Source organism: Saccostrea cucullata, unplaced genomic scaffold (assembly GCF_032062105.1).
Source record: "Saccostrea cucullata isolate Sc308-1 unplaced genomic scaffold, CSIRO_AGI_Scuc_v1 ctg8136, whole genome shotgun sequence".
NCBI classification, from domain to species: Eukaryota; Metazoa; Mollusca; class Bivalvia; order Ostreida; family Ostreidae; genus Saccostrea; species Saccostrea cuccullata.
Genome location: NW_026926531.1, coordinates 1 through 20,313, shown reverse-complemented (window position 1 = coordinate 20,313; position 20,313 = coordinate 1). Strand labels below are relative to the sequence as shown.

Sequence of the window (20,313 nt, the reverse complement as noted above, 5' to 3'; positions counted from 1 at the left end):
TTCAATTCAATCTGACACTGTATATTTCTTTAATACGGAAGTGATCTGACCTCCTAAATGCTAATTGTAACGTCATAAATCACTGAATTTTTCAAATGCATGTTTTCTTAAAAAGTTGCAGAAGAAATGAATTTTTAGTTGCTTTTTTTTCCTCATAATAAAAAGCACATGCATAGCCTACACAAATTTTAAGAAATGTGATTTCATTAAGGATTTTACACAACATATCTGAAAATTAATGTGGGCCACGCCTGATGACACTGTTTTTTAAAGGGAAAGAACCCTGTAATTAATGAGTCATTTTCAGGCTTTTCTGTTTAAACTAAGAAATGTACGAAGTTGATGACGTCATATTTCCAAAATAGTCCTCCTTTATTATACCCCCCGCTTGAAAAGCGGGAGGGTATATAGTAATCGTTAATTCCGTCCGTCCGTCTGTACGTCCGTCCGTCCGTCCGTCCGTCCGTCCGTCTGTTACGCTTTGGGGTACCCATCTCTTATCCGCAACTCCTCTCATACCACTGAATGAAATTTGATGAAACTTTCACAGAATCTTCATTACATATTGCCATTGTGCACCTCCTATTTTACTTTTTGATTCGACACATATTTTGGGTTTCCCGGCCACAGGAAAACATGGACTTTTTCACCAGTTATAACCATATGGGAGGCGGGGGTATCATTTAGTGAGCTCATCGCTCACAGTACCTCTAGTATAGTTTTCAATTTCATATCTTTTTAAATTCTAAGGGCATAATAAAAACCAAACAGTACCTTCTTCTTAAAACGGATTAGATTACAGTAAGTTGGAGTTTACAATTTAAAGAATGAAGATGATGGCGTTATCTTACTAAATGTGCATACATGAGACTGCTGCATTCAAACCCTTCATATAATCAGTTAAAAATAATCATATGCTTGTATACTGTTATTTTATTTCTATGCCGTCGTATACGTTGAAAACACATAGTTTTTATACAATAATATGAAAATATCTGTAATTGGTATCAAATAAATAAAATAAATAATCAAAATTGAAAAGACATATGTACAATCTTTCAGATTGTTTGCAATGAAGATGAGTTTCCCATTGTAATTTCTTTTATGTTGGATAGTATACCTGTTGTACATGGAATTACATACTTTTTTAAACATTTATTTCAGACATTAAGGAAGCGAAGCGGATTATAAAAAAAAAAAGCGTAAACTGACCCCAGCCAGGTTATAATCGAACAATTTGCCCAAGAATTAGAGTCATTCCTTAAATAATGTGTTCCGATAAGCGCAATAATTTTAAGATACAGGAAAATTTTCATATGAGGGCATGTCACTTGCAGCATCAAGTTCTAAGTACTTAGGAATCTCATCCTCTTTTTGCGGCGGAGGTGAATGTTTGACAAAACGACTATCTTTCAGTCTTGATTTACTCAATTTTTCCTTTACATCAAAGCATTTTTTCAGGAAATAGCGTGAATTTTTAGACTTAGTCAACGTGTCATATGAAGGCATGTGGCCGGAAGCTTCAAGTTCTAAATAATCAGGTTTTTCATCTTCTCTCTTCGGAGGTGAATTTTCAATAATTTCGTTTTTCAGTATTAATTTTCTTCCCTTTACCCTGATAACAAAACTGAGTCGCTGCCTCTAAGAGATAATGTATATTATCATTAAACTGGATAGCAAGTTGATTCAAAATAACATGGGGTCACTTTAAGTTTAAATGACGGCTCTAAGAATCAAAGATTCCTGAAAAATAAATAAAAGTATTTCGAAACTAACGTATAGCTTTAAGAATGTCTCTTAGATTATAATACTCTTCTACAGTCCATAAAATGACAATTGTTTTACAAAGAAAACACATCAGAGGAAAGAGAAGTCGTAAAACTTTGATTTTCCTTACTGTTATAATCTTTGAAACTTAAATAAAATATGGTTTGATATGTTTTGCTGGAAACATTATACATATGTACCTGAAGAATATAAAGGAGACAGCTATCAAAGCAATGCATAATATTCCAATTACTATGGCAAATCCTACTGTTGATGTAGTTGTTGAAGTGTCGCCTAAAGGAAAAGAATTCGATACTTAGAGAAAAATAATATACAGTCATAACTGGATATGTTGACAAAAGCAAGTGAAATGGCTCCCAGGGCGTTATTAGGGAATAAGGTTGCTAGAGGGCGACAAACTGTCCTAAAGTCTGGCAATAGGTGTTTAATACTACCACAGCAGATTTTGCTTGTATCCTGTCAGGATGCACATTGAAACCAGAACTTTTCCGAATTGAAACATTAGGTAAATTGATTTTTACATGTGAATAATTCGATAAGTATTCTTTCATTTTTAAACTTCGATTGAAACATACCTATTCATCAAACGAGTACCCCGATCTAATTGAGTGTGAATGTTTGAGTTTTTCATTGACAATATATGTTTAATTTTTCAAGACTAGACCTGGGGGGCATAAAACTAAGCTATATAAGCTTATATTGGAACTTATCACTTTTTACCAAGGTAATTAATAGTTGAAAAGTGATACTGAGATCAAAAATGAGCTCGACTAATTAAGTTTTACGGCTCCGGGCCTGTCTTTGAATAATCTGATGTTGTTCCAATTTGAATTCTTGCTGCTCGGCGTTGTGCCGAGAAAAGGATGATAATATAAAATAATTCGCCGCACCCTTTGACATTTCATTGGTAGTACATGTATAAAGGTCGTGCAATTTACATTTAGCAAACTCCTTAAAATATTTATGATTTTCCCCTTTTCAAAAATTAGATTGTAGGATACGGTATATAATGTTTCTTAAAAATCAACGTGAATGGATTGGTGACTATTTTCCTGTGTTTTGGTGTATTTTTGTAATGTTCTTTATTTCACTTTAGTATCAGTATATAAACAGATGAAAAATATCCCAGATCTCTTTCATCGGAAACAATCTTGTCCTCTGGGTATTTGAATCTTTTTAATATCCTATATCAATTAATCTTATAAATTAAATTTGAACACATCATTTAACTAGATTATGAGCCTTACGTGCGGTTTGACGACCCCGGTCTAATTTTATTTACATGCGCTCGCACTAACAGTAGCAACGTCACCATATTAATAAGGATAAATTTCAACTTAATCGAATTGCTTGTGAATTTTGAACGGATAGAAAATAAAAAGTAAAGTTTAAAACTTACATTTCACATCACAAGCTAAACCTGAATACGGTTCTTTGCATCCTCTGGAGCAGCTTCCGTCATACCTGCTGCAGATCTCGTTACCGACACAGTGGCCACTACATTTGTATTGGCAGTTTATCCCAAAAGAACCCTCTGAACAGGCTATAATTGATTTGAAAAAAAAGTTTTACATTAAATGTCTGTCATTGTTGTCATTGAAAAAAAAAATAGAAAGACAAAATTTAGTTAAAAATAAAATAAAATAAAATAAAATAAATTAAATCACTGTATTAGGAAGCGATCTTGGCTAAATTAACAGTTTCTTTATACTAATTATTTTGTTTTACATTCATTTTATCAAAAACATAACTCTTGTTACTGTTTCATTGATATTTTAGTTTAGTTTTAATCATAAAATTTCCTATTCCTCAAGGTGAAATTAAGTCATCTCATACCTGTTGCGCAGGACGGGGAGCCTTTAAAACCAGGCATACACCTACATTTGCCATCAGCATATCCACAGATGTCAATGCAGTAAGGAGAGCATACATTAGAACAATTGAAACCAAACGAGCCATCTGGGCAAACTGAAAATAAGTACTGAAAATAAACGTCTATTAATAAACTAGAAATAATTGCAAATTCTCAAAACCTATTCTATAGCAAATCATTTAATTGCCTAATTTGGTAGAATATTTAACCAGTTGCAAAAAAAGAAAAAAAAGAAGGTGAGGGATTCAAAACTTAAAAAAAGAACTGGCGAAATTATCGCAAATAATGCTTTATTTTGCCCATACTCCTTTTTTTTAATTTATATATAATCATTTCGAAAGAAGGAATAGATTTTTTCTGATTATATATAAAAATATTTTTAATGCAATAGTTACAAAATGCCTTAACTTTTCATAGTCTGCTTTCTAGGTTTCATTTCAATTTGTTCCTTTTCATGGCATTGTAATATTTGGTAACATTCAAAATCATCTTTTTTTAAGCTTGAAATCCTCTAATGATCCGTGTAGTTGAATTAGAACTAGGAAATTAAATCATCTTTCCTCAATCTTATGCATATTCTTTTAAATCATTTGTATCCAAAAACCGAGGGGAGGGTATTTTACATGTATTACCTACTGAATTTTTAATTACAGATTTAAGAACATGCTGCTCTTGAATTTACCATCCATATATGTCTATATGCATATATCAATGTAATAAAAAAGAATATTACATTTTTAGTAGTACATACTTGTGTCACATCGTGACCCGTTATATCCAGGAGCACAACCGTTCATACATTCACCATTAAAGGGACTACATGTTTCATTGTATTGGCAATTACCACTGCAGAGTTTTAAACAATCTTCTCCAAATGTTCCAGCAGAACAAACTGTGTAGAAAAATGTAACATTGAAATGCAACTTGTTTCATCATATTACTTTAAAAAAAAGAAAGATAACTATTGTTTGCAAATGACTAGAATGTCTATATTTAAGGAATGATAATAATTACTAATAATAATAGTAGTATTGAAATAATTAAATGGGTCAATTAATGCTTTAGGAACTGCGTGGCAGTTTATAAAAAAAAAATACTGAAACTGTTCCAAGCCAGGCTATAAGAGTACAACTTTGTTATCAAATTCACTTCTTATGATTCTATTTTTCTTCAGAAATAGGACAAATTTTCCCTCAAAAATGTTTTTTAATGAATCTTAATTTTAAAGTAATGTCAAGAGGATTGATGCCTTACTGGCGTAACTCATTGTCAAGTAGACAATATACAATTATTTTTCTATCCAATCAAACAGCAACTTAACTGAAAATATAATTTGAACAGCAGTTTTAGCTTACGTTCAGTACAGCCTTTTCCAATATACCCAGGGTAACATCCAACGTCACAGTGTCCAGTTTCTTTGTTACATTGATAATTATTCTTGCAATTGCCACTGCAGTTAAATGCACAGTCTGGACCATATTTTCCATCATCACATGCTTTAAGAAGAATTCCGAGCAGAAAATTTATTTAATGTAAAGATTGTAGAATTAATATTTTATCAAAATAAATTTCTCAATGCATCTCTCTCTCTCTCTCTCTCTCTCTCTCTCTGATATAGTTTTTCGTTGGCATTTGTTCTTGTTTGTCTATGTGAAATTTATTTTCCACGATTTTCGTCCTTTGATTCTGAATTTTCCAAAATGACGACTTATAATTTAGTAAGAGAGTAGTTCATTCTTACATATCTCACAATATTTTCCAGTCCATCCTGAAGCACATCCCTTGTCACAATAACCGGTCACGTGATTACAAGAAATTCCTTCCAAACAGTGGCCAGAACAATTATATTTACACTCTAGACCAAATGTCTCATGCGTACATTCTAAAAGAAAAAAAATTAAATATAATTGAAAGAATCAAAACCTTGGATTTACCAAAAGTTTATTGAAAAAAAAAATAATAATGAACAAGGCATGGTTTCAATAGGAATCTGTGCATGTATTTTTTTAAATATCAAAGAAATAAGAAATATGCTTTCTGAGTCGTTGAAATCCCAAGTAGTAAGTACATATAAAAATTATTTTTTTTTTCTATAATGATCTTAAGTGACAAAAAACTGTAAAGATATGTAAGTAAGAGTGGTTGCTAAAAGGTAGAGTTTTGAACATTAAAAGTTGGAAAGTTCATGGAAAGTTTACCATTTCTCTATATTTTTGAAATATAATAGTTACATCATTTGCAAACAAAATAGGTTCAATTAAGGCATCCCTTTCTTATACATGTATCATCTTTCCTCTAGCAAAATAAAAAAAAATACCTATATCACAGAATTCACCAGTCCAACCTGGGTTGCAGGAATGACAAGTTCCATTAACAATATCACAACTTTTTTGCTGACAATTTTTAGGGCATTTCAACTCACATTTTTCTCCATACATGTCTAATCTGGCACAGCCTTTTTGTAAAAAAAAAAGTTGTGGTTCATATTTGTCACCAAAGCATAAAGAATCTTTTTTTTAAATCAACGCTTTTATATATATTGGCTTAAATTCTAGTTGGCCATTACCTAGGACAATAAATTCACAAAGCTCTGTATAAGACAATTTTTCATATCCCTTAGGATATGTAATTCCTCCGAGTCTCTCGTTATAGAAGAAAACATAGCGAGCATGTCCGATGCAGGTTGTACTGAACTCTAAGGTGGGTATTTCATCATTATTTTTGTAACACAAAGCACCCTCTTTTATATTTGTCGAATTGGAAAGATAGAGAGAAAATCCAGCAAAACGACCCCTCTGCCTTGATTCTAAGAATGAACAGTGAATATTATGCTTAACAACGTTGAAATCAATTTGTATTTTGTCATTTTTAATTAAAAATGTGTGTTGTTTAAACTTTATAAATACTGTTGAGTAATACAATGCACTTTTATTCACCTATGAATTCAAGTGTCAGCAAAATATATGAGAGTAACGAACAGTAATCAGTGTTTTCGGACAATCAAGAGAGAGATTGAGGTTCATATTTTAAATGTTATACATGTTTTCTCTCTGTGACTGAGTAGAATCGGTTTCTTTTATCCGTATATTGTACATACAAGAAGAAGTTATTTCAGAAAATATTTATTTTAAAAACAAAACATTAATGTAATACTGTATTTGTACATTACAAGAAAATGCTAAATCCTTGCATTTAAGGCCTAACATGGAATGAAATAATGAAATTTAAAACATGTATATGTACATACCCCAACCTTCGTAAGTTTTGAAGGTGATGGACACTTCATAGATATTGTACACATCGCCTAAATCTACATACCACCAAACTGTTTTGGTATGTTCTGGACTAATAGGTTCCGTTCTTGTACAAGTATTATTGAGTCTATCCACTGCATTAGGTGCACCATATACAGAGTTACATATTGTAGTTTTACAACCAACATGCGTTGTGCTTTGTGCTGTATATTTTTTAAAAGACAGATCCTCTTGGGAAAAAAGTTTTTATAAAAAAAAGTCGTATTAAAGTATAATTTATTATCATTTTAAATCTTAAAAATGATAGGAGTAGACATTTTTCGGTCACAGGTTTCATGTCATACATTCTTTAACACTACATGTATTTTTTCATTCTCAAAATGATCAGAAAAAAAAGTAATCCTCATTTGTGGTTTACTTTTTCACAAATTTTACTCTACATAATTTTGATAATAAAATGATTGTATTGAACATACCGTAACTAAAAATCACCACAAGTTGGCAAGCCAGTACAAATATTGTTGTTTTCATGTTGAAATATTATATACACAGGCTCACAACGACATAACTATTTTCTTCTTACTTAAGTAAAATAATTATCCAGGAAGATTTTATAGATTCGAAAATGCATTGTCAGATTACTTTTCCTTGAAATTGGATACATAGATTATATAATATCTGTGTTAACTTAACAGTAAAAAATATGAATTGAAAGGACAATATACATTGTAACAAAGATTCGACCAGTAACAGATTTTTTAAGGGGGGGTGTCTTTTAAAGTGACGATTTTACTATTTTAATAAAGATAGCATTATTTAGTAGAGTTGAACAAACTTTATATATTGTACATGTGACTAGTGAGATCGTCAGGTTGAATGCTCAAGTGTATTTTTTTTCTGATTAACCTTTGTACATACGTCCTTCTGAAAACTAATAGCTTGAGGAACCGCAGGGTAAATTTAATGATTTTTTTTCTTTGTTGAGAAATATTCTTAAAATGAAGGATCAATTGGCCTTTCATGGGGATATATTCAATAAAGGATAAAAATTAAGAGTCAAAACACTTTTCTTGTCAAGTATCAATGAGCCAGAAAAGACGAAACTTATGTGTTATCCTTTAGAGGTACTTTAAATTCTAAATTGTTTAAATAATGGCTGCGTGGAAAATGGAATACGTAATCAGCGTTTTACATTAAAGTTTCGTAGAAAATATTATCAAAAGGTACTGACCTAAATCAAATAAAACTTATGTGAAGGCTTTTTCAGGCAGGATAAATTTGAAATTGTTAAAACCATAACCTACGAGGTAGGTTGGGCCACAATTAGCAATCAAAGTTGAAATTTAATATTTTAATATTTAGCGAAATCTCTCAACACCTATACTATAGGTAAACCGACGTATTTTTCACTAAAAAATCAGATAGACACATATTATTTTGATTTGATTCCTGCATGCTGTTGATCACATTAAAAAGAACCATTTCTTTTTTTATTTGATATGTAAAAAAAAGATATATTAAGGCTCAAAACCTTTGAAAAAAAAACTTGAGTAAAGTTTCATAGTAAAAACAAAGTACTAGGGTATTTAGTGTAGTTAGGTATGGTAAACTATAGTACTGTTATAACTATAGTAATTTTTTTCTAAGAATATATTCTCTGAATTACTTTAAAGCTCTGATCTGCCATATTAATATTGAAGTTTCCTTTGGCAGTGTGGATTCGATTTGATCTAAATCGTGGCCCCTGTATTTAGGATTGTGCCCCCCAAAAAGAGGATCAAAATTGTACATAGGATTACACTTATATAGGCAGAATCAATGTTTTCAGAGGTTATATATGACATTGATTGATTGTTTATAGGTTGTTTCTCGCGTTCGAGAATTTGCAATCATATAAAAAGGTCTCAATGTATCGAAGAAGGTCTTTTTTTCCTCATGGCCATTGTCACTGATGAGGGGTCTTCACAGTACCCACTCCTGCCGTGACATTGCATGGACCTTGTTTTCTGGTCTTTTTCATAGATCCCTCAACTTTCACTTCAAAGTGCCTAAAGCATACAAAGGAACGGTTTCTACCGACTCCATCAAATTGAGTCAGTCGCTGTTAATATTCGATTTTCCGATTACGGAGCTACTGCTCTACTAAAAGAGCTACCCTGACGGTCCTTATATCAGATAGAAATTTATTGTCAAATAACTTTTTGTATAATTTTGAGTACACAAAAGATGTTCTCTCATGAGCTTTTGAGCATATTTTTGGCTGAATGTGTATATCCTAACACTTAAAAGTTGATTATTTATTCCATTCAGGTTGCATGTTAAATTTTTTTAGCATGGAAATGGACAAGATTATTTATCAAATTAAATGGCATGAATTCTATAATCATATTGGTATATAATGTGTCAAGTATTGTGTGAAGAAGAATGTGTGGTTTTAGCTTTATTATGCCCCAAATTTAAATATTCTCAAAAACCTTTGAAACTGATTCAAATATTAATTGCGTTTATGACTGCTATATAGAGAATAATACATACCCTTTTCCATATCACATCCTGTATCAGCCCGAGACACCAATATCAGCCAGAGGGCCGAAGGCCCGAGGGCTGATATTGGTCGAGGGCTGATACAGGATGTGATGTGGAAAAGGGTATGTTTTATTATATTTATTACATACTTTGTAATAAAATACAGTTGAGAAGAAAATAAGTAAATAATCATGCATGGACTTCTTACATACATGTACATAGTCTAATGTCTCATAAGATTTGGGTTTGTTTCTATTTCTATTTCAATGCAATTGATCCGTAATTAGAAAATATTCTATAGTATTACATGTATTTGTAAATTAAGATTAACCTTATTTTCAAAAAGTTAAAATTAAGAGAATATGAACCCACCAAAAATTGTGTATGAGTACAAGTACTGTTATTGTGGTTTAATTTACTAAGGGTGTGATATTGACGTCACAATAGCCGTATCAGCCCTGCAGGGCTGATATGGATTTGCAGGGCTGATACGGATATCAGCCCCGCAAATCCATATCAGCCCTGCAGGGTTGATACGGCTATTGTGACGTCAGCCATATCGCATATGCAAAAAACCTGTATTTACTACTAAGTGTGTAATAAAGACCAGTAAAGAATGTGGCATAAGGGAGAACCATTCTGGGAATATGAAGGCATTGATTTGATACAATTTTCTATTTTAAACCGAAAAGCCTCAAAATGGCCAATATTAATAGTAATTTTCCTTTTAAAAAAATGTCCACAGCCGTTTCTCACTTTATTTTTTGGATACGTTGTGTAAAATTCGAAAAAAAAATCACATATCTCACTATCTTTGTGGGCGATGCTTATGTAAATTGTTAAAAAGGGAAATTCCATTGTAAGTCGGTGTTTCCTGCAACTTTTTAAGACAATCCGAGAAAATGCAGATGTTTATGACGTCACGATTAGCAATTTTTAGCTCTACTGGTCAGAGACCAGAAGAGCTTATGCGATAGTAATGCGTCCGTCGTCCGTCCGTCTGTCTGTCTGTCTGTCTGTCCGTCTGTAAACAATTTTTCAAAATGCTACTCCTCCTACAGTTTTGGTCTGATTTCAATATAACTTGGCACACAAGTAGACTACTCTAAGATACATAATTCGGTATATCGGTTTTTGATTTCGATGAACGGTGTTGCCGTGGTTACTAAAAATAGAAATTTCTGTGAAATTCTTTCAAAATGCTACTCCTCCTACAGTTTTAGTCTGATTTCAATATAACTTGGCACACAAGTAGACTACACTAAGATACATAATTCGGTGTATCGGTTTTTGATTTCGATGAACGGTGTTGCCGTGGTTACTAAAAATAGAAATTTCTGTGAAATTCTTTCAAAATGCTACTCCTCCTACAGTTTTAGTCTGATTTCAATATAACTTGGCACACAAGCAGACTACACTAAGATACAGAATTCTTTGCATCGGTTTTTGATTTTGATGAACGGTGTTGCCGTGGTTACTAAAAATAGAAATTTCTGTGAAATTCTTTCAAAATGCTACTCTTTCTACAGTTTTAGTCTGATTTCAGTATAACTTGGCACACAAGTAATCTACAATAAGATACATAATTCTGTATATCGGTTTTTGATTTCGATGAACGGTGTTGCCGTGGTTACTAAAAATAAAAATTTCTGTGAAATTCTTTCAAAGTGCTACTCCTCCTACAGTTTTAGTCTGATTTCAATATAACTTGGCACACAAGTAGACTACACTAAGATACACACAATTCTGTGTATCGGTTTTTGATTTCGATGAAAGGTGTTGCCGTGGTTACTAAAAATAGAAATTTCTGTGAAATTCTTTCAAAATGCTACTCCTTCTACAGTTTTAGTCTGATTTCAGTATAACTTGGCACACAAGTAATCTACAATAAGATACATAATTCTGTATATCGGTTTTTGATTTCGATGAACGGTGTTGCCGTGGTTACTAAAAATAGAAATTTCTGTGAAATTCTTTCAAAATGCTACTCCTCCTACAATTTTAGTCTGATTATAATATAAATGTGGCATGCAAGTAGACTGCACTAAGAACATATAGAGACTTAATCAAGGATCATTATTCTATTTATTGTTGTTGAAAAGTTTCAATTTCCAACTGCTTAAGTACTTTTCTCTTCCTTTGCTGTAAGTACAAACCAGTAGAGCTTCAGTCTCGACAGAGACTTCTGGTTTGGATTTGTATGATTTGTCTGCATGGACTTTCAATGATTCAGAAAGCATGAATTTTCTTTTTTACAGCAGTTTCATGTTTAAGATATTTATATAGAAAACGCACTATCTGGTTTGTCCAGATAAAGGTTGTTTTTAATAAATTTTAATCTCACGTTTCATGGATAACGACAAGTCTCCGATTTTGATTATATTTGCATATCATGTGTATCATTTTGGCCCTTCCTGGCTATATAAAAACATGAAAATTGAGAAAACGTCTATAAACATTTACTAATATACGAAATTTAAGGTATATAGGACATTTGATAATTCATGTGTAATGAAGGAATCCAGGTTTTGTGATACGTCAAAAATGAAAATGTTCAAGTCATTCTTAAATTTATATAATATATTATGTTCAATCAAAACAAGTCATATTTGGTAAATGAATCTTTTTAGTTGATGAATAACATTATAATTTTAATCTTTATTAATGATGAATAAGAAATTTGAGAAATTAAGAATATCCAAATATGTTGATATTCTTTGCATTTTCTTTTATTTATTTTCATTTGGTAATGCCAAGATGTTTGTAGAGCAAGTGGTTCTCAAATTATTCAGTTTACATTTTTCTCCTTGTGTCCAAGTTGCCTGGCTCGCTGATTACAAAGAAAGTAAGGGCCATCTATTGTCTTTAGAAAAGAAGTTTGTTGTTCGAGAATTTTTTTCACTGAACGAAGGACGAAAAGAATTAGTATATCCATGCAAAAGGGAGATAATTCTTAATATTGAAATAATTGCCCTGAAGTACTTAGATACTGAGCTGACATCTTAAAAGGAGGCTCTGTACTGATTCTGATGTCTCTGAAGCGAAGGATTTTCAAGAAATATTTTTTTTTAATCTAATATATTCCATTGACCTTTTCCCTTGTGACCTCCTATCTACTCTTTAGTGGGCACCACGTCAATTGCATGTCAGGAAAAGGAATTCTAAGATAATTAGGATACAGCACTTTGGTAAAATGAACTACAAATAGATGGTAAGCAGTTTGTTCCCTTTTTCATGGGAAGCATAAAATCCTATAATTACACCACCAAAACTGCAAAAGGCCAAATAATATAAAACAAGCTGAATTGTTTCAACAAAATTTATTGGTTAGAAATATATAACAAGAAAATATCAAAACGAAACTCACTGTTTAATGAACGGAGATTTACAGGTTATTTGGCTGCATTTCGTCATATAATGATGTAAAATTCAGAACACTGTTGAAAGTGTGATAGTTTGTGGTTAAGAACTTTAAATTATGCTTATTTCAGAAATTAATTTTGATTCAAAGTTTACACAGACGCCGCAGGGGGTGCAGACGTAGGACATTTTCCCAAATTTTCTCTATTCTTGTGCAATTATGTCATATTTTCAAATACTTTTCTGTTCGGGAAACATAGAGCATAAGCTTGCCTATCAGAGATATTTTTTAACAAAAACACATCTGGTACTAGAATATGAATATATAAATTTGGTAGATAGGCAAGATTGAACTTTTTTCTGAAACAAAATGTGCCGTGAAATCGATTAGAATTTGTATAAGAATGAGAAATTTGGTAATTTTTTTGACATCTGTGTATCCCATAACGACCAACCAAATTAAATACTCATTTTGTGGCAGGGGTGACAACAGTTTTTTTTTCTTTTCAATTTGACATCTATTGCAGAATTCTAAAAGATATCCCAACTCAGAGGCCAAAAAGGGATCTCAGCCTATGTTGTCCTTTGCTAGATGCCTCATGTGCAATACACTGTGATTGAATGAAGAATATTACAAAAATTAGAGAAAATTGTTAAAGACCATAAACTTTTACTTCGCATAACTCAGTAAAAGTATTTGTTTGGTATCCTTCAGGGTAGGTAACTCCGTCCAATCTTTCGTTGTAATAAATGACGTAACGACCATATCCAATACACGTTGTATTAAACTCCAAAGGAGGCAATGGAAGTGTGTTCTTGTAACAAAGATGGCCGTCCTCTTTGTTGGAAGTGTTGGAAATGTAAAGGGAAAATCCAGCGAAACGACCTCTTTGTCTCATCTCTGAAAATGATCATTATATTTTGTAGCTGTTGTCATTTTCAAAGTAACAGTAACTATGCGATGTCTCTGAATTATGCTAACCATACATTCTTCAGCTAGTCATCAAATAAGCATTTGTAATTAATAATTCACGTATACTTGCACTCTAAACTCTATATTTTTTTTTGTTTTTGTTTAAATGACATTGTGATCATGAGTTACTGAAAGGTATATTTTTTTCATATTACCAAGTGCATTTCCTGTGGCAACACATTATAAGAACTGAATTTTGACCGTAGGTATCACTTTAATAACCTTGAACGTGATAAAACGAGGCTTTTTATGATGATTTGGCCTAGTGACTTGAGCTTCGTAGCATAACCTATTTTTAAACAATTTTACCTTAGACACATCCTTGGCATTTAAAAAGACAGGGATTTCATATTTTTCACAAATCAGTTCTATGTCTACTGTGATTTTGAACGTGTTATTTACACTGCTTTGATTTTCAGAAATTTTTAAATTTTACAGTAACATTTTCAAGAACAGACAAAATGTAACAGAACTTTTTCACCACAATCAGTATAACACCACGACAGCGGGCTGTCCTAATCGTCTGAATTTTGCTTATTTCATAAACATTTCCCCAAAGCATTAAGCCCCAAAAAGTGTTTTGTTTAAGATATGGAAGTGATTTTTTAAATGCAGTAGAGGTAGCTAAATGAAATGATACACCTCGTCAAAAAATGCTTCTAATATGTGATCAAATATACAAGTTTTCAATGTTTATCAAATCAAATAATATTAATAATGTATCACCATAATGTGGTCCATAATCTCTAAAAGCGATGCTTATGCTGTAAATGTTGTGGTTTCCTCCAAGATCAACGGTCCACCATACAGTTTTATCTGGAAGGATGGTTCCTATTCCGGATGTCCTCATACATGTGGTTCTATAACCATCAACCGCCTTGTCTGGACCATACAGGAAGGGGTGACTACTTGGATAAATTGTAGACTGCTTGGCTGTTTTTCTCAGTGATAATTCCTCTAAAAAAAAAAAAGAACTTGCATGTATTTTACAAATACATGTTTATTGAATACATTGTTAGAAACGTATTTTTAAAAAGTTGAGACAGACACAATTTCATCTATTTAACAATTATTTTATACGTACATGTATAATGTTAGAAGCTATATATATTTAACAATATACGTTTGAAATTAAAATGCGAAATGATTTGCATTATAGTTTGATATAAAATAATTATTATGATCAATAATAAGTTTACATTCTGTGTATCGTTTTTTCATCAGTTAAGAATTCCACGGAAAAGGTGCGCAGATTTCTTTCCATTACATTTGGCGCAAAATTGCAAGTTGTGCAAGCCTTTCAGGTTCACGAACAGAAACGCATCATTATTTTGCATATGAAATATATCTCATTCTTTTGCTGATTATATAGTTAAAACAAATATTAACATAATCTAATGTAAACCTAATTGAACAAATCTTGAAGGCTTTTTTTTTTTTTAAAAAACTCGTTTTAAAGAAATAATAAATACAGGTACATACATTTGTACATAGAAATACATGTAGCAGTAATTAATCTCAAGATTCTGTATGGTTTCGTTCTTATTTCTAAGTCTGTTACATCTTTTAATATTTCTTAAGGGAAAGGGATATTTAAACTCTCTTGCACTTGCGATCAGGGAGCAATGAGTTTTAATTTCTTGAAATCAGAAATCTTCGCTGTTGAATTTAACTTGATTACTCTTTTTACGGTATCACTCACTTTAATCTTTTCAAACTCTCAGCGATTTGTGCAACTTCAGTTTAACAAGTTTCACTAAGATCTATATCAAGAACACTGAGCCCCCCTCCCCGTTCACCGTTTCCTATAACTGCAAATTTTATACGTTCGGTCTGTCTTATATCAAGAATTCCGAATGATTGATAGTATATTGATTGATGTCCCCTCGAGAATTTTTCACTCATATACTCGGCACTCATGGCCATTGAATAGTGAAGGATCTTTCCCGTGCCAGCATCTACTGCAACACGGGACCTCGGTTTATACGGTCTCATCCGAAGGACCGGTTTCCACGACCCAAAGGGGGATTCGAACCCACGACGTAAAGACCGACTCATTACTTTGCGACTGTAGAGCAGACGCTCTAACCACTGTACAACACGGGCGACTCAAGGATTCCAAAATTTAAAAGAATCCTCGTTCAGACAAAGAAACCTTCATTCATATGTACTAAGTGTTTGTGCAAATAAATGAATGTATGTTTGTTTGTGTGTTGTTTAACATTCCTCTAGGGAATTATTCTTCTGTATCTAGGGGTCACCACTTGCCGGAGGAGAACTGCAAATTTGACCAATAATCGACACTCAGAGCCACTGAGCAGTGAGGGGGCTTTTTCGTGCCAAAAAAAAAAACTACTTCGACACGGTACCTGGGCTTATAAGGTGTAGTCCAAAGGGCCTGTCTCCGCGTCCCACAAAGGGATTCGAAATCCGCGACGCAAGGATCAGCTCGTTGCTCCGGTACTCTAGAGCAGACGCTCTAATAGTCAAAACAATCTGACGTTTTCCTGGCTTTTTTACGATTTTGATATTTTACATGCCAGGAAAACGTCAGAACCGGCGCCTTTACGAAAAGTGGGAATTTCACCGTCTCCAACCGGAGTTCATTTTTAAAACTTGCGAACCGAACTAAATGCCGAAATTAGAATTTATCAAAAGAACAATGCCTTTAGTACTCACCAATATCGATGAAAAGAAAATATCTCTCCACATTTCGTTACAGAGTTGCAAGAATTTTAATTTCACGAAACGATGACAAATCTCGACAATGTGATAAAACTTTTTCAACGGATTGTATATTTTATAAATGAACAATTCAAAAACTCTATTGGTAGGTACTTTAAGTCTTGTACTATTGATAACTTGTGACTTTGAAATTTAATTCGGTTCGCAAGTATCTAAAATCAACTCGAGAATGCCATCTGCTGTTGGAGGCGGCGATTTCCCGGTTTTCGTAAAGGCGCCGTTTTCCTCGCACTTAAGATATCAAAATCGTAAAAAAGCCTGGAAAACGCCAGATTTTTCGGACTAACGTTCTAACCACTGCAGTGCTGACTGTATTCTTCTGATAAAAGTCATTCGGAACGTCTTATTAAGGTGAAATCATTTTAAATAATGTTTTCATTACACAATTGTGTGATTGATGGGAATAACGAAAACGTATTTGTATGATATTAATTATAACATATTTCTTTTTTGACTTACCGTATCCAAACAGATAAGAAAATATCCAGTAGACAAATCAATAACTTCATCCTGTAATTTTTTGAATCATGCATTGTAATGTAAAGATTTTGTAGGGGTGGGTGAAAAATTAATAACATGTAATTGTCCATACCTAAATATACAGTCAGATACTGTTTTGTATATATTTCTTCTGACAATTGTCTGTGAACTGGCTGAGTTTTGAAATGTCAGATTTTTGTAGAGATGTAAGCATCTTAGAAAATTCATCATATTATTTTATGACTTAATTTTAAAAAATCCCCTTCATTCTAATGATTTTGTTTTGTAATTTTATTTTATGAAGTGAATTTTACAACAGAGTATGAATTCCATTCTGTTCACGTGCCAGAAGCTTTGATATGCTAAGCCTTGTAAAGCCTTACATGTTACGGAGATATAAAAGGACACCCCTATCCCCTGCACTACGTCCAAATTAAAACAAAATGCAAGCATGTCGTTGCGGTTTTATGTCGTGTATTTTCAGCATTGAATTTTTTTTATGTCTGACTCAGCATTTACATGAAGAAATAAAACCCGACCCTGAACTTATAACAGTTTTTTGTCAATCAAAACAAATAAAATCATTATATGTGCTTATACATGTATAATGATAATTATATATCCATAATTTGATGGCATGTTAAATAATATATTCCACACTGATAAGTGCAATGAGATTATAAGTCCAGTGAAGAAATGGGATTTTAACTTTTTAGCATGATAAGTGATCTGTTAAAAGACATTCAATGCTGATCAAGACAAAGTTCTTCATGGCTTCAGGGATTTATTTGCAGATAATGCTTAAAACATTTGAACTATGTATAAAAAACAAAAACACGTAAGTACCAAAGAGTTACAAGTATATTAAGTTTGGAGACCTTGAAAATTAATACCCAAACATGTAGTTTAAATAACAAAAAAGATTTTTTCTTTCATTTTAAAGTATTTTATTACTTTGTTTATTTTGAAAACTCATCTTTTTTCAACAGAGTTCCACATATCTCAATATAAGATAAATAGATTCAATATAAATATTTTTATCTATACCCTCTATTCTCTCTCTCTCTCATCAGATTAACTTGACCAGCTCAAGTTTAAGTTAGTACATTTAGAACATTTTTTTTCATTTTGCTTGTTTTAATTTCTCTAAATTGAAGTGTCTTAGTGCAACAAGAAAATAATTAAGGTATCCGACCCATATTAGGATCAAAATTTGTTACCTTAAATATCAATTGTTTGTAAAATATCCTGATATTATTTTACAGCATTTTAAAGTTGAAAGGGATTTACCAAGAGAAATTTTCAAAAATTTTATAACCTAAGCAGAAATTAAATATTGAAGATTGCATTGAAGTCTATGGAAGAAAGTAAGTTTTTTAAGATAAAAAATTAAATACTACAAATATCAAAAAATGCTGTGGTGGAAAGATGTATTCGATCATTGGGAATAGAAAAACAATTAGAAATAATTTTTTTACCCGACAGATTTTTTTAAAATTAATTTTTATTGAGTAAAATCAAAGGGATATAACTCGTCAAAGGCAGGAAAAGGTCATAAATTAGGACATGTCCCACTCTTACATTCTTATACTAAAAGATGAAAATTAGTTCTAACTACACTGATTATTCAGCCCATACATATCTGTTATGCATTCAATTCCATTGAATCTGAGGCTAATATGGATCGGATACCTTAAGACAAAACAACGTTTTTAAAGTTTAATTTATTTAATCATGATTCATGAAACGGTAGATACTATACATGTATATTTTTAAAAAAAATGAAATTCGTTATTAGATTATTTCATGCAAAAAAAAAAAAAGCTATGGATGAAAGATTAAAAAAAAAATTAAAGTACGTTTGTTCAATGCTACAGGTTTCCTTTTTTTTTCTTTGTTTTTCCTTTTCTACATTAATGGGACCTTGTTCCCAAAGTACAACAATATTTTTTATTTAAAAAATTATAATGATGCTGACAATTAAAAGTGTTGATGCTGACAATTAAAAGTGTTTTTATCTCTTTTATAATCCGGGAGCAAATTCATGCGAATGACAGTCCCTCTCTGGTACCCCTGTTACATCGATTGTTGACATCAGAGTTATCTCTCCTATTTTTTATTTATAGAAAATACAAACATCTTGACTGTCATTCTTACACATTTTTGCTAAATTTGTAAAAACGTAGAATATATATGTTTAGTTTCAACATTAGTACAAACAATTTAACAAAAGATTAAGCAGTATGCACCGATGGATCAATGTTCTGTCTCTCTGTCCCTGTCTGGATCAATGTTTACATGTGATCGACGCGATAGCGAGAGTGGTGGAGCGGATCTCAAAAAAGGAAGACAATTTTCCTTTGCAATATTTTAACAATGTACTCCTAACTTGTATCCTAAATCTAGTATAAATATGTAAATAAATTAAAATTTATCTATCTAGAGTATAGAGGTTGATTTATAATCCTATCAGGAAAGCACCTTGTCGACAGCTTCTCATCTTCGGCGAAGATGACAGCCTATAATTCTATACATGTAGGAAAACTTTTGGTATTAGAGACGTATAATAGATGTTTTTAAGAAACCAGTTCTAAATGTTTTTATTGATATCTATTAAAATCAGTGGATTGAGAGATTCGGATATTGATTAAATTAATTTATCAGTGAAAATAGATTCCACATGTTGGAAACAGCAATAAAAACTCTGGATGCGTCAAACGTCAAAACACGTGGTTAAAAAAATTCTGCGTCGAAGTTCACCGTCAGTCTGCAACGTCACATCTTTATGACGTTATTTCTCTGTTTTAGCAAAAATGCCATGAGGCCCTTTTGTCATGGGCGCAATCATATACAGGTTAAGAGAACTATCATGATTTTATACGTATCCATATTGCTGCAGCACCCTTTATCAAATAATCAGGAATAATCTTTTCCATGTATTTTTATTTCCTTTTTTTCAAAGATTAAATACAAAATACTTAAGATTATTTTTTGATAAAATGTTCATTTCTATTTCCTTTTTCCCTGTATTGTTTTCCTGAACCTAAAGAACAAAAAGAGTTTCTCTTATAAGGAAGTTAATTAAAATTTAAATGCAATATAATACAGAGGCTTTACAATTATAATGACAACCAAAAAAAAAAACAACAAAAACAAAAATGGTGAACATATGCGGAATGGTTTTAGATTTAGATGAATAAAAATGTTCAATTTGTTAATAACGTATTTCGGGTATAATGGAGATGAATGTTGGATTATTTAAGCGTCGTCTTTTTACCCTATTTTAAGGGAGACAGCACCAATTTAAATTAACA

At 32.0% G+C, this 20,313-nt stretch overlaps 1 protein-coding gene across 1 annotated transcript; it reads right to left on the bottom strand.

Annotated features, from left to right (window-relative positions):
- Positions 1-1,188: 1,188 nt before the first annotated feature.
- LOC134271953 (uncharacterized) lies at positions 1,189-19,952 on the bottom strand. The gene is made up of 14 exons (XM_062754187.1): positions 19,847-19,952; positions 16,979-16,997; positions 14,501-14,731; positions 13,457-13,702; positions 6,909-7,154; positions 6,228-6,467; positions 5,979-6,116; positions 5,403-5,543; positions 5,017-5,157; positions 4,413-4,553; positions 3,625-3,756; positions 3,188-3,331; positions 1,968-2,061; positions 1,189-1,639 (listed from the first exon to the last, which is right to left on the bottom strand). The coding sequence occupies exons 1-14, from the start codon at positions 19,886-19,888 to the stop codon at positions 1,294-1,296; spliced, it is 2,301 nt and encodes a 766-aa protein (XP_062610171.1). The 5' UTR covers positions 19,889-19,952; the 3' UTR covers positions 1,189-1,293.
- Between the last annotated feature and the right edge of the window lie 361 nt (positions 19,953-20,313).